This window comes from Xyrauchen texanus, chromosome 42, assembly GCF_025860055.1.
Source record: "Xyrauchen texanus isolate HMW12.3.18 chromosome 42, RBS_HiC_50CHRs, whole genome shotgun sequence".
NCBI classification, from domain to species: Eukaryota; Metazoa; Chordata; class Actinopteri; order Cypriniformes; family Catostomidae; genus Xyrauchen; species Xyrauchen texanus.
In genome coordinates, this window is record NC_068317.1 from 17,725,073 (window position 1) to 17,737,728 (window position 12,656).

The 12,656-nt window shown below is 39.4% G+C and overlaps 1 protein-coding gene across 7 annotated transcripts in view; it reads left to right on the plus strand.

Annotated features, from left to right (window-relative positions):
* The window catches only part of LOC127634989 (protein AF-10-like), a 72,408-nt gene extending 62,997 nt beyond the window's left edge, over positions 1-9,411 (plus strand). For 4 of the 7 annotated variants that reach the window (XM_052114776.1, XM_052114782.1, XM_052114780.1 and 1 more), the window contains 7 exons: positions 4,471-4,662; positions 5,007-5,080; positions 5,491-5,831; positions 6,341-6,361; positions 6,820-6,898; positions 7,524-7,721; positions 8,159-9,411. In XM_052114776.1, coding sequence (XP_051970736.1) covers positions 4,471-4,662; positions 5,007-5,080; positions 5,491-5,831; positions 6,341-6,361; positions 6,820-6,898; positions 7,524-7,721; positions 8,159-8,206 — 953 coding nt within the window. In that variant the 3' untranslated portion in view covers positions 8,207-9,411. The remainder of the gene's footprint in view (positions 1-4,470; positions 4,663-5,006; positions 5,081-5,490; positions 5,832-6,340; positions 6,362-6,819; positions 6,899-7,523; positions 7,722-8,158) is intronic. The other 3 variants (XM_052114778.1, XM_052114777.1, XM_052114779.1) reach the window with 3 other exon arrangements.
* Positions 9,412-12,656: the final 3,245 nt, after the last annotated feature.

Here is a 12,656-nt window from a genome sequence, read left to right on the forward strand (position 1 = left end):
TACGGTGTCTCATAGTAGCCGTAGTATGCATGCACCAAATGCCGGTGTATGCACACAGTCATATGGAGTATACTTTGACAGGCTTGCGTTTGACTGTACACAGATGCAAAGTGTTTGTTTAAAAATCTAAGTATACTTTGGGCTTAACACTAGCCATAACATCTTGGAAAAGGGATGTTGCAAAACTTGACAAGTCTGTTTCTTTTATTAATAATTGTATTGTGTAACTGAGCATGTTAATCCACTGGAAACGGTTAAATGCTAAAAGTTTTGATCCACTATGGTTATTTCATTGAAAGTTGGCTCATGTTTGGTCTCCTCAGGGGCCACATGGACAACCTTGGAACCATCGCTTCCTTTCAAAATATTTTATCTAAAGAACGAATAATTACAAAGTCATAAAATTAATTAAACTGAATATCAATCAAATAGCATGCCAGTTTGAAGTCCGTAATTACATCCCATAATATGAGTAATTCATTTATTGGTTAATTGTTTTGCCTATGTAAAGCTCCTGTGTAAAATCGTGATCAACTGTAAGTAATGTTAGCGGGGAGGTAGTAGTGAATTTTGCAGTAGCAGCAGGTTGATTTGTAGTGTCAGGATTGTGTGAATGAGCAGCAGCTGTTTCTGTTATGATAGAAGTTCTTTCAGCTGCAAGGGGAAGTCAGACAAATGCGTGGAGAGGCCTGAACAGGAAGTGGTAGGGCGGATGTGTTGTACTGGTGTGGAAAGAGGTTTCTGTTTGTTACTGATAGGAGACTAGTTTTGCTTACAGTACATCTGGTTTGTATTACAGTAGGGGTTGCTGACCGCCGATCAGTGCTTAAAGGTCCCCTGACATGCTTCTTTTTGTAGGCTTTGATATAGGCCTTAGTGGTCCCTAGTACTGTATCTGAAATCTCTTTTACAAAATTCAGCCTTGGTACAGAATTATAGCCACTACAAGCCAACCCATAATGAGCTTTCCTTCAGACGTGCCGTTTCGGTGTCTGTAGTTTTAAATGCTAATGAGGAGGAGAAAGGCGGGGCAAGGTGTAGTGTGGGTGTTTACATTGGATATATTGCAATGGCACTTAGACACGCAGTCGTTCAGATGTTGCGAACGCATCTTTTCACACTCATTCACACCATAAGACAATATTAAAGTGTTAATATCTACATCTTTAAAGAAATATCAACAGTAAAACCTTTACCTCTCCTAAAAAAAGAAAGAAAAATTACCTACCTTTCGGAGTTGTTCGCGTCGCTGCCGTAGTGATTTCGTACGTGAAGTGCAGCGCGTGAGCTGTTATTCAGTGCGTATGAGAACTGTCAGCGCAATGTTTCGCGCGATGGTCCTTTTCAAAGTGGTGGGATTTCTCTTACAAATAGCCTACGTTCAGTCAAAGAGCTGCGAACGCAGTCAATAGCTTTTAGAAATCCATGGTAACCGAGAAAGCCCTCCACAACTTCGCTCTACTGTGACCGAGTAAATGAAATTTATCCATTGATCCTTCTGGGGATTGGATGAAGGAAGTAAAAAAAAGACTTCTGTGATCATTTGTGCATTCAATTATTGAGCAACTTTTGTGCTTCGATCGGTCACACGCCATGATATCTCTCGAGGATAAACTAAAATCGCGCGCGCGTTCGTACTTCCTAGCTCGTTTTCTCATTGGCGGGTCAAATTCTCTGGGAGGGCAAAGCAGAGAAGGGGGAGGTAACCTCCCCCTATATGACGTCATATAGGGGGAGATTCAAGATCAGCCTGTCTGAGATCTCATTTTTTCACAGGCAGAGAAAGATAGCCAAAACTCGGTTTACACCGACTGAAATTTCTAGACACGAGGGGACCAAATACAGGCTAGGGGAACTAATATTAATGTTAAAAAACCTCAGAAAGTGAAAATTTCATGTCAGGGGACCTTTAATGAGTGCTACAAAACTGGCATGGCCCTGTGATCCTTAGACAGGACATGGAAAAGTTTGGAAGTCTGTTGTTGTATTTCCTTCTGGAGGTTTTGATCTGCCCGAGTGGAGTTGTACAGTAGATGTAAACTTTGCTCTTGTGTGATTGGGTTCAATGTTGCTAAAAGAGCATTTAGTAAAACTTAATATAAGTTTTTATTTATTTTTTTTTTTTATTGTATTTTTTCAGTTTTATATAAACACCAGATATTAGAAATATCTAAGAATTTTACATTTGAGAATTCCAGGCATGGAAATTTCTTTCATTGCAATAAATAATTTTTCTAGTTCTGCTGTGCTCTAAAATATTACATTGGTTTGATATTGAGTGATTGTGTAGAGTAAAATGTACTCAAAAGTCAGCGTGATGATCAGTCCATTATATCTGTCCATCAGACATTTTCCCATAGCATATGGAAGATGCTAATAAGTGTAAATCTATTAATGCAAAATATTGCAATACAACATGCAAAAAGAAATCCACCCGGCAATATCTGTAAGAGGATAAATCTCATGAAACCTTTCAAGAAAATGTTCTGGTCATATTTAACCCCAAATCAATACAAAACAAATGTAACATTTTAATTTGCATAAAAAAAGGAAGTCTGCATTTAGGAATAGTTCATCCTAAAATGAAAATTCTCATCATTTACTCTCATGCCATTTCAGATGTGTATGACTTTCTTACAGCTGCTGAACTCAAATGAAGATTTTTAGAAGAATTTCTCAGCTCTTTTGGTCCATACAATGCATTTGAGCGGGTGCCAAATTTTGAAGCTCAAAAAAAAAATCACATTAGGCAGCAAAAGTTATCCATAATACTCCAGTGGTTAAAGGGCACCTATTATGGCATTTAAAATATTCCTAATATTGTTTTGGGAGTCCCCAACAACAGTTTTACATGCATGCAATAACAAAAAACACTTTTGTTGTCTTATAATATGCATTTATGTTTACCTGATTTGCTCACCGACTCCCAAATGATCCGTTCAACAACTCATTTTTCCAAACCCCTCCTTTGCTTGACGCTAATCTGCGGTGATTGGTCAGATGACCCAGTCAGTTGTGATTGGTATACTCTGTGCAGAGATTGTCGGAAACGGAACGCCCATCACCGCTTTGTAGTAAAAAAAATCAAAATCAGAGAAGGAATTTGAGTTGATTTATGTTAGCGATCATAGCCCAAAGTTCGGTGGTAAACACCCAATCAGTTATTGTTTGCGTTAGCCCAACGCATAAACATATTGGTAAAGCACTGCATTACTACAAGTTATTGCTCTATTCTTTATGACAACTCCAATAACATCGACAAACATTTCACATATTTCAAAAAAATTGACATTGGAGACCTAGAAGCTGCGCTGAGCGTAACTTACACAACACACACAAACAATTATTAATAATACTTACAGGTTGTGATTCGGAGGAGGAAGCTGATCCAAATAAACTTGGTACTGAACCTTGCTTCAGTATCAACCGGCTCGCGAATCCACACTTGAAAGCATTCATGTTCGTAAAGCAATCGTCATTAAAATGACGCAAACACAGCACAAGGTTCGGGCTATACTTGTGTGGTATAGTTGTAAATATAAACTCTAGCCACTGATTCTTCACATGCTCGTCCCTGGGCAGTGAAAAAAAGGTCGCTTTTGATATGCACTTCAGAACACAGCGTCTTGTTGTCGACATGATGTTTTCAAGTTTTCCCTGGTGTCTGTGCGCGCAGTGAGTGGGCGCGGCCAATTTGATCATTTTTCGTCTTGACGTCACAACGAAAAGGAAAATGACTCGTTGGAAAAACGATTCATTACATTGACTCAGAGTCGACTCCTACTTTTGAGAGACAATAACTTTTTTTACAGTGAACTTTCATATATAAAACTTTGCAGGATGTTTTTGTTCACATAAATCTGTTACACACTACATGAAAGGTAATTTTCAAAATTCCATAATAGGTGCCCTTTAAATCCATGTTTTCAGAAGTGACGTGATAGGAGTGGGTGAGAAACAGATCAATATTTAAGTCCTTTTTTACTATAAATTCTCCTCCCTGCTCAGTCATGCTGCACTTTAATTCTCTCACTTTCCCATTCTTCTGATTCACATTCATTGTGAATATCATCCCCTACTGGACCGGGAGAAGATTTCTCGCAAAAAAGGACTAAAATATTGATGTTGCTCACCCACACAATCACCCACACCATCATATAGTTTCTGAAAATATGGATTATAATAATATGGATAAAACACTGGAGTCATGTGGATTACTTTTATGCTGCCATAATGTGATTTTTGATGATTCACTTGCATTGAATGGGCCTACAGAGCTGAAATGTTCTTCTAAAAATCATAATTGGTGTTCAGCAGATGAAAGTCATACACATCTGGGATGGCATGAAGGTGAGTAAATGATGAGAGAATTTTCAAGTAAATCCTTTCTATAATCATGAACAACTCAAAAGGCAATGGAAACGTCATGGCAATTCATTGGCCAAAAAGTGTGTCTGTTTATGTGTACAGTGCTGGGAATGCTGAAATCCTTGCACCAGCTTCAAGTGGAGAACCGGCGTTTGGAAGAGCAGATACGAACTCTCACCATGAAAAAGGAACGTCTGCAACTCTTGAGCGCTCAGCTCTCTGTGCCTTTCACCCCTGCAAGCACCACCGCCACCACTGCCTCTTCTCCTATGTACCCCAGCAACACTCACACAGGTTAGACACACACTTGCCTCTGCTGCCTTCTGTCTTTTGTATATCCATACAGTTTTGACACACACAGAGCTCAGTAATGCCCACACACCCTCACCATCTCCATCTGGACTGTCACTGTCTAATCCCAACCCTAAACACCCCTAATCTACATATTCAAACGTACACACACCTCACCAATGAGCCCACCTCTCGCCTCAGTCCTTATCTCACACACACACACACACACACCCCGTCCAACCCCCTCCTCCCCTCTGTTCTGCTCACAGAGCCTCCTCTCCCAGCTCAACTCTAGCTAATTTGGTCTCCACATTCATGTCAAGTTGCAAAATCTCTCTCTCCTCCAGACATGCTGCACAGCAAGAGCAATCAGCTAGGCATCAGTGTTTTAACAGAGTCCTCTCAACCCTTGCCCACTCAGGTAACTTCCTCTACCCCTGCTCTGCAGATGACATCTGCTGGGACTGAGCACCTCTTTAGTTGAGTCAAGTGCTATATTATGTATATCTGTACATAGTCAAGTGTTCAATGAATGTGTTTTAGTGATGTGTTATGTAAGCGTGTAGTCATAGTGTTATAATGACATGGATACATGGGATAATTGGTGGCTGTGTAATGTTAAGTGATTTGCTGTCTCCTGTAATTAACTAATTTAATTTATATTTACTTTGGTTGGACAGGTAAAGGAGGCTTCACTCTCACGTGATCTCTTTTTTTTTTTTTCCTCTTTCTCTTTCTGTCTGTCTGTTTCTTTCTGTCTCTCTGTCTGCCTTTCTTTCTGTCTCTCTCATGTTCTTGTGCTTTCTCTCTTCTTGTCGCTCGTTCTTGCAGGATCCCCTGTCTGGTGGCCATAGTAGTGGAAGTAGCACCTCATCTCTCTCCACCCCTCCTTCAGTGGCCCACAGTCCCCCCCAGCAGCAGGTGAATGGAGTCGGCATGGCCGGAGTGGCCATCCAATCTGGCACTGCCAACTCTTCCCTGCCTGGCATAGCTGGGGTGACAGGTCTGATGGGTGCTCTGCAGGGGAACCACCTGGCCATGAGTGGTATCGTGGGTGCCCTGAATGGAGTGATCCAGACCTCCCCAACCCTGATCCAGAACAGCAGCCCCCTGCCCCATCCCTCCTCAGCTGCCAGCAGTTCTCTGCCCATGTCCAACAGCCTCAATAGCAGGTACAACCACACACACATTTTAGACGTTGCACTTAAATGTTTCAGTCCTATTTTTCCATGTTTGAGGATCATAATTCCATAGTCTGGATTTTTGATGTTGATACAGATATGGATTTGCATATCAAGACCATGTTCTGGCAATATGTCAGCCCAAAATCAAAATAAATAAATTAAGCCTTACAACTTTTGTATTGTAACAATATTTTCATGACAAAATGACAAATCTCTCATTAAATGTAATTGGAAAAAAATTATAAAATACACATTGGTTGAATTTGTTGTACTGCCGATACTGTAGTTATGCTGACTAAAAATAATGTGTAATACTAAAATGACTCTATATATATATATATATTTATTTACTTATTTATTTATTTATTTATTTCGATTTTGGGGGAAATGTAACCTGTACATTATTGCATGATATTCACTTGTGCAGTACCTTCATTTCTTGTCATCTTCTCTGCTTCCTAATCTCTCTGTCGCTTATGCTTTTCGGAATGATGCAGCATGACTACTGCAAAAACCAGGTCAGGATTTGTGACTCACTCTGCTCATTTTTTTCCAATGTTACCTGTGTACTTGTCTGCTTTATGTCTGTCTCTGAAACACAACTTTTGTAGTCTTAATAAATGCATGAAGTTTTTGAGTTTCTCCTGCAAGTTGTTCTTGAAACACCTTAATTAGGAGCGTTACGATGATTCTGTATTTTTCATTACTGTATCCTTCTCTTTTTCTTTCATTTGAAATGGACAGTTTTTTTCTCTCTCTCTTCTTTTACTTGGATCAAAAGGAAAATGCTTTTTCCATTAGTAATGACATGTGGAATTCTTTACATGTGGTTCGTTCATTTGTGTTTGAACAATGACAGGACATTCAATTTTTATTAATGCAACTTTGCCATTGGAAATGGTGCTTCCTTGTGATGTTTTTTAAATGATGTTATAAATGTATTTAGCTTATGGGGGCTTGTGTTTGTTTATGCAAGTCTTCTCACTGAACAATACAGGCAGATCCTCCATCCGCATCAACTGCAGCACCTTTTCAACAACCAGCTTTCCACAACGGTAAGATGAGCATCTACCACACTTTACATAACATCTACATTTTCAAGGCAGTTTGAGCAGTGACTTAGATTCTTGCAGCAAAGTTCAGTATAACTGTTTTTCAGTCGTTTTTGACAAGTCTTGCAAAGCCACACTGTCAACAGTCTTGTTTATATGGCAGCTTATTCTTGCCAAGAACTGCCTTGTTTCGAAGAGGCCATCTCACAGAAATGTAATGTGGCCACACAATTTTTCTTGCATGGCTTTTATGAGCAGATAAATCTGAAATCAATGAGATATTAACAGGTGTGCTCAAGAATACCTCCTTTTACTTGCTACTTAATGTATCAAACAAAGCTCTTGAGTATCTTTAAAAGTTTTAATGCCTTGAGCCTTGCAAACATCACAACCATTTATTACTCAGAACATTTTTGAATCTTTGGAGATTGTAAAACACAACTTTGTTTACCAGCGGGCTGTGTTGAAACAGCTAAGCAATCTCCTGTTTAAAGCTTGCAAATTTGTGAAAACACTTACCATTTTTGTGTGCAATATGCATCAGACGGTTTGTGGAGCGTCTGTGGGCGTGCCGTCTGAGGTTGAGTCTAGACATCTCATCACACTGTGTTTGTTTGTCTGTGTGCAGGAGCAGCAGCAGGTTCTACTCTATCAGTTAATGCAGCACCACAACCACCAACAACAACAACAGCAGCAGCAGCAGAATGACATACAGCTACAACAGCTACCGATCAACAGCCTCTTGCCCAGCAACCAACCAGCCATCACCAACCCCTTCCTCGCCATGCACAATGACAACAGCACTCCCAAAACTGGAGTTAGTACTGTACGTATCACACCAATTTGTAGAGAAAATAAAAAAATTATTTTGACTCATGTTGTTCCAAACCCATACACATTTCTTTTTCATGGAACACAAAAAGAGATCTTTGGCAGAATGTAAGCCTCAGTTACCATTCACATTGCATCTTTTTTTTTTTCTCACAATGAAAGTTAATGGTGATTTAGGCTATTAGTACTTAACATTCTGCCTAACGTGTTTGTGTTTCACAGAAGAAAAAAATGTTTAAACAACATGAGCATGAGTGAATTTTTTTTTATTTATATATATTTATTTTTTATTTTTTTTATTTTTTTTTTTGTCTACTATCCCTTTTACAATATTTTGAAATGTTTTGTATTTTTTATTTGATCAATTTTAAACACTGACCGTATTGTTGTTCAGAATGTGTTTTTAATGAAAATGTGTGTCTGATTATTCAGAGGCTTGGGGAGAAGGCTGTGTCTGTCACAGGACAGGAGAAGACTTGATGCAGAAAACAATATTTTGGAGGAGTTCTGCCTTATGGAGTTTCTCAAATCTGCCCGTCCCAAGAGGATGACTATCAGAGCATTGAAACAAGAATATTCCCCTACTGCACGAAACCCTCACCAGTGCCAGCCTTGATTTGTACACACACACTTGCCAGTTTGATGCCCATCTGGCAAAAGACATGTTGTACTGATTTTGAGTAAATCACTTGCTGTAAACTTCAGGGTCCCAGGGGGCCGAAAGAGACAAGCTTACACGCACACGTTCTCTCTCACCCAGCCAGTGTGCTGAAAATGACACATTGGTCTTGAGTCGCTATGAGAGAAAGGTGTAGACTGAGGTCTTGGATGGGGGCCGAAGCTTCTGCAACAGTGTCTGCTCGCCACTGTTACCTCTCTGTACCCCTTTAATAGAAACGTGTAACTATAATCTCAATAAACCCTGTCATATTTGTTTGTCTGTGTGTGTATATAAAGGCGTCGGATGTTTCAAAGCTTAAGTGATCAGACATTTGTGCACCATGAAGGCCTTCTCTGCATCCTGATCTTGAGCTTCCCTGGCAAGGAGGTGTTCCATAGGTCCACAGACTGTCTCACTGACCCTGCTGCACTCTTCGAAGAGAAACTACCTCTCAAGCCAGGACACATAGACCAGGCCCTGAACCCAAGTGCCAAGCTCTCTGCTGGGGCCACGTGCTATAGACGCTTCCAATCTCTCCCTTTTTTTGTTTTCTACAGTTAATCAGCTTTTGTGAAATTAAGCGTCATTCAGACAATACCTAGTTCAGAGTCACAGAGAACTCTCCCTGAACAGTGACTACACTGAAATCTGATTTCTGATTTCAAATTTTTGTGCTGCATTGATCATTTTTGAAGCCAACTTTATATTGTTCCTTTTTATTTATTTGCATTCATTGCATGTTGGGCACAAGGTAATATATTTTAACACCCAACTCAAGAAATGATTTTATACTACTGTCCAAAATTCTCAGCTCTTTTGAGTCTTGTAAACATTTTGATGATCATGTCTGGTGTTTGAAGTTATAAAAAAGAAGAAAAAAAAAAAAAAGCCTACTTGACAAAGAAATGTTGTGGTCTTGTAAATACGCCTGTTTTTTCCCTTGTTTTGTCGTTATGTAAAACAGATGCATATTGGATTAAGAATAAGCTGTCAGAAAAAATAAAATTTTGTTAGCACAGTTTTACCCGTTTTCTGTTGTAAATAAATATTTGTGATTCACTTAGTGGTGTGAAGAACTGTTTTAAAGCAATGTTGGGGTGTTTGGGTCTTTTCCAACAGGCTTTCCACAAGACTGGTGACTGGATAAAGTGTATTAATTTATTTTTGTATGTGCAGGGACTTCTCTCTCTCTCTTTTTTTTTTTTTACCCTTTTATTTTAGTGGTTTTATAATCCATTAAAGATGTGGTACGTCCACATTTCATGTATCTGTACTGTCAGAAATTATGCAAAAAGTCTAAAGTTTGTATTTAAAACATAAATAACAAAAGTGAATCCACACAAGTCCTGCTTCTGAACACTGATTGTGGTGTTGTGCTTTTTCAGTGATAAATTAAAATTGGTTTATAACAAAGTTTGCAGTGTCTCATTTTTATTTGGAAGATTTGTAAGTAGCAAAACTACATGTTTTCAGCACATTAGTTGTATTCCAGTATGCTTTACACATGTGATGTGGGCTCTCTTTGAGAAGTATTGTCAATTATGGAACAATCCAATTATAGCTGCTGAAATTTAAAGAAGAAAGCAGTATTGGATTTCAGTGCAGATTAAGCACTTTTATATCCTTATTAAACTAATTTACATTTATGCATTTGGCAGACGCTTTTTATCCAAAGCGTCTTACAGTGCACTTATTACAGGGACAATCCCCCCGGAGCAACCTGGAGTTAAGTGCCTTGCTCATGGACACAATGGTGGTGGCTGTGGGGATCGAACCAGAGACCTTCTGATTAACAGCCCTGTGTTTTAGCCACTACGCCGCCGCCACCACCACATCAGTGCATTGAACTACACAACAGTCCTGATGTAGTTGCTGAACTAAAATGGCATAAAATACATCTGAAGGCTAAAAATGACATTTTTGAATTAAAAAAAAAAAAAATCACATTTTTATTTAACGCTCACAAACCTTTAACTACACATTTCAATGTAAACGTGTTGCCTTTTAAGAAAAACTTTGTTAAATTGTCTTCTGGATGTAGTAGCAAAATTAACAGTAATTCCAGTCTGCAGTAGAAAAGAAGCCACATATTTTTCAACTTGTGTCTGGACTTCAGGATTCAGATCTCTTTTTGTTCACTTCAGTTGTAAGATATCAGTCCATTTTTTTTATGCAGTTATTTTTTGGAACCCAGTCAACTTTTTTGTAATTTGTTAATAAAAATGATCATAAATAATTATTGATATTATTATTATGGAATTTTATAATAAAATAGTAATGTATTTCAGTCTTTTAAAACCCCCTCTGGCTTTTATTTTGATGGTTGGAACACTCAATTAAGTCCTGTAAGTGTCTGTATGTGGGCTAGTTTAATTAGTTTGTTATTCAAAATCCGGTGAAATGCTTCTCCGGGCCGGTGCCGTTCTAAATTCATGTTATAAGCGAACCGAACTAATGAGCTTCTACATCTGAGATTTTGTTTGTGTGTTGCACTCACATATTGCGCACATGCTCTGTCTGCTGTGTCATTCAGCAATGTGTTGCGCATGCATACAAATCTGTATATTTCACATAGCCTTTTGCGATTCTCAAAGCTTTCGTATGTCTTCAAGTGGCTTTGAATAAAATGCAGGAGTAATGTGGACTAATATGGTGTTTTATAGTTATTTTATGTCATTTTTGGAGCTAGACATTAACGAACATGACTAACGTATCGGATTTGGGTCAGACCAATACCCGATCTATCTACAAACGTCAGTATCGGATCGGTGCATCCCTCTGATTATTCTCATATGAATATCATGTAATGCAACACTGAACGCCCTTATTTCGCTATATACTTGAGAACCCCTGTATTTCTGCAGTCTGTCCTCATGTTTGCCGTTGTGTGAGTGGAACCCATTCCTCAGCATGACCCCTGGGGACCTGCCCACCGTCCCTGCCCAGCTCAGAGTGCTCCTGCTGTGGGAACAGCAGGACCCTCTCTCCCCTCAGCTTCATCAAGCTGTCCACACTAGTGACCACCCACTGACCTATGACCCCCCACCTCAGCCTGATACACTCAGAGCTGCATGCGCACAATGGGGCCAGTGACAGCATTCACACATCTGAAAAATCTTTGCTTTATTTTAATCTGATGAAAGCGCTGCTAAATTTGTAAATGTCACATTCTGTGGGACACCACTTTGTTTTATATCATGATTCAGAAATGAGTTAACACACACATATAACTCACTTAGATCTTTAATAAACATCTTAGGGTAATTTGTACACTAGGGTGGTAAATCAAATATTTTGTTATTTATTGTCACGTGATGCCTTAATGTCAATGCCCACTCAGTGTTTTGCACAGAAAGCAGATGGGGTAATAGGAGGCCAGGGACAGAGAGTTGCTAAAGCCCCTGTGTCCCTCTCTCCTTCTCCACCAGGTGCACTGGAGGGGGTTGATCCAGGAAAAAAAAAACCCCACTGAAGATCCTTTGGGACGATTCATTTTCACCCCTGCTGCTTGTAAGGAATGGATTCAGCTTACAGGTAACAAAAGCTGCCAACTGATAGAGTTGGTGGGGAGGTGACTGATTTATGGTCCCTCTCTTTCTCGTTCTCACTGGAACTGTAAACCTGAATGGCCACATCAAATTGAAATTTAGGAAGATATTAGACCACAATGAAAATGTGTTAAATCGTTGGAGCTGCAGCCTGCAAATTGTGTTGAGACATTGAAAGTGCCATGTCTTTGGGATGTAGGGAAAGCAGAGACACTGATGGCTGAGATTTGATTTCATTCACTGATAATTGCTTGGAGCGTCATTACTTATGCAAACACAAATCTTCCTTTTTATTTTTCTAGTAATCCTCTTCCTGTGCTCATCTGTCAACTTCAGTATACAAGCTCATCCTCTCTTCCTCTCCTCCGCATTCTCTGTCAAAATCATTCTCATTTGAAGAGGGATTTAAAGAACAATCAAATATCTTCAATCTTTCAGAGTGGTCTGAACCACTGAATGCAAGTAGTGTCCACTTCTCTTTCTTTCTTTCTTTCTTTCTTTCTTTCTTTCTCCCCACCCATCTTTGTTTCTCCTCCTCTTTCGCTCATGCTGATGATTTCCAGCTGCTCAGGCACCATTCTGTTACATCTGCTTCTGCTTTAGTAATTAATAGCTCACTTTCCTCTCTCAGTCAGACAGAGAGACTGATCCCCCTTTCCACCCTCTCACATGCACTCCTCTCTCCTTTCTTATCAGACCTGTCAATCATGTCCTGGCTGTT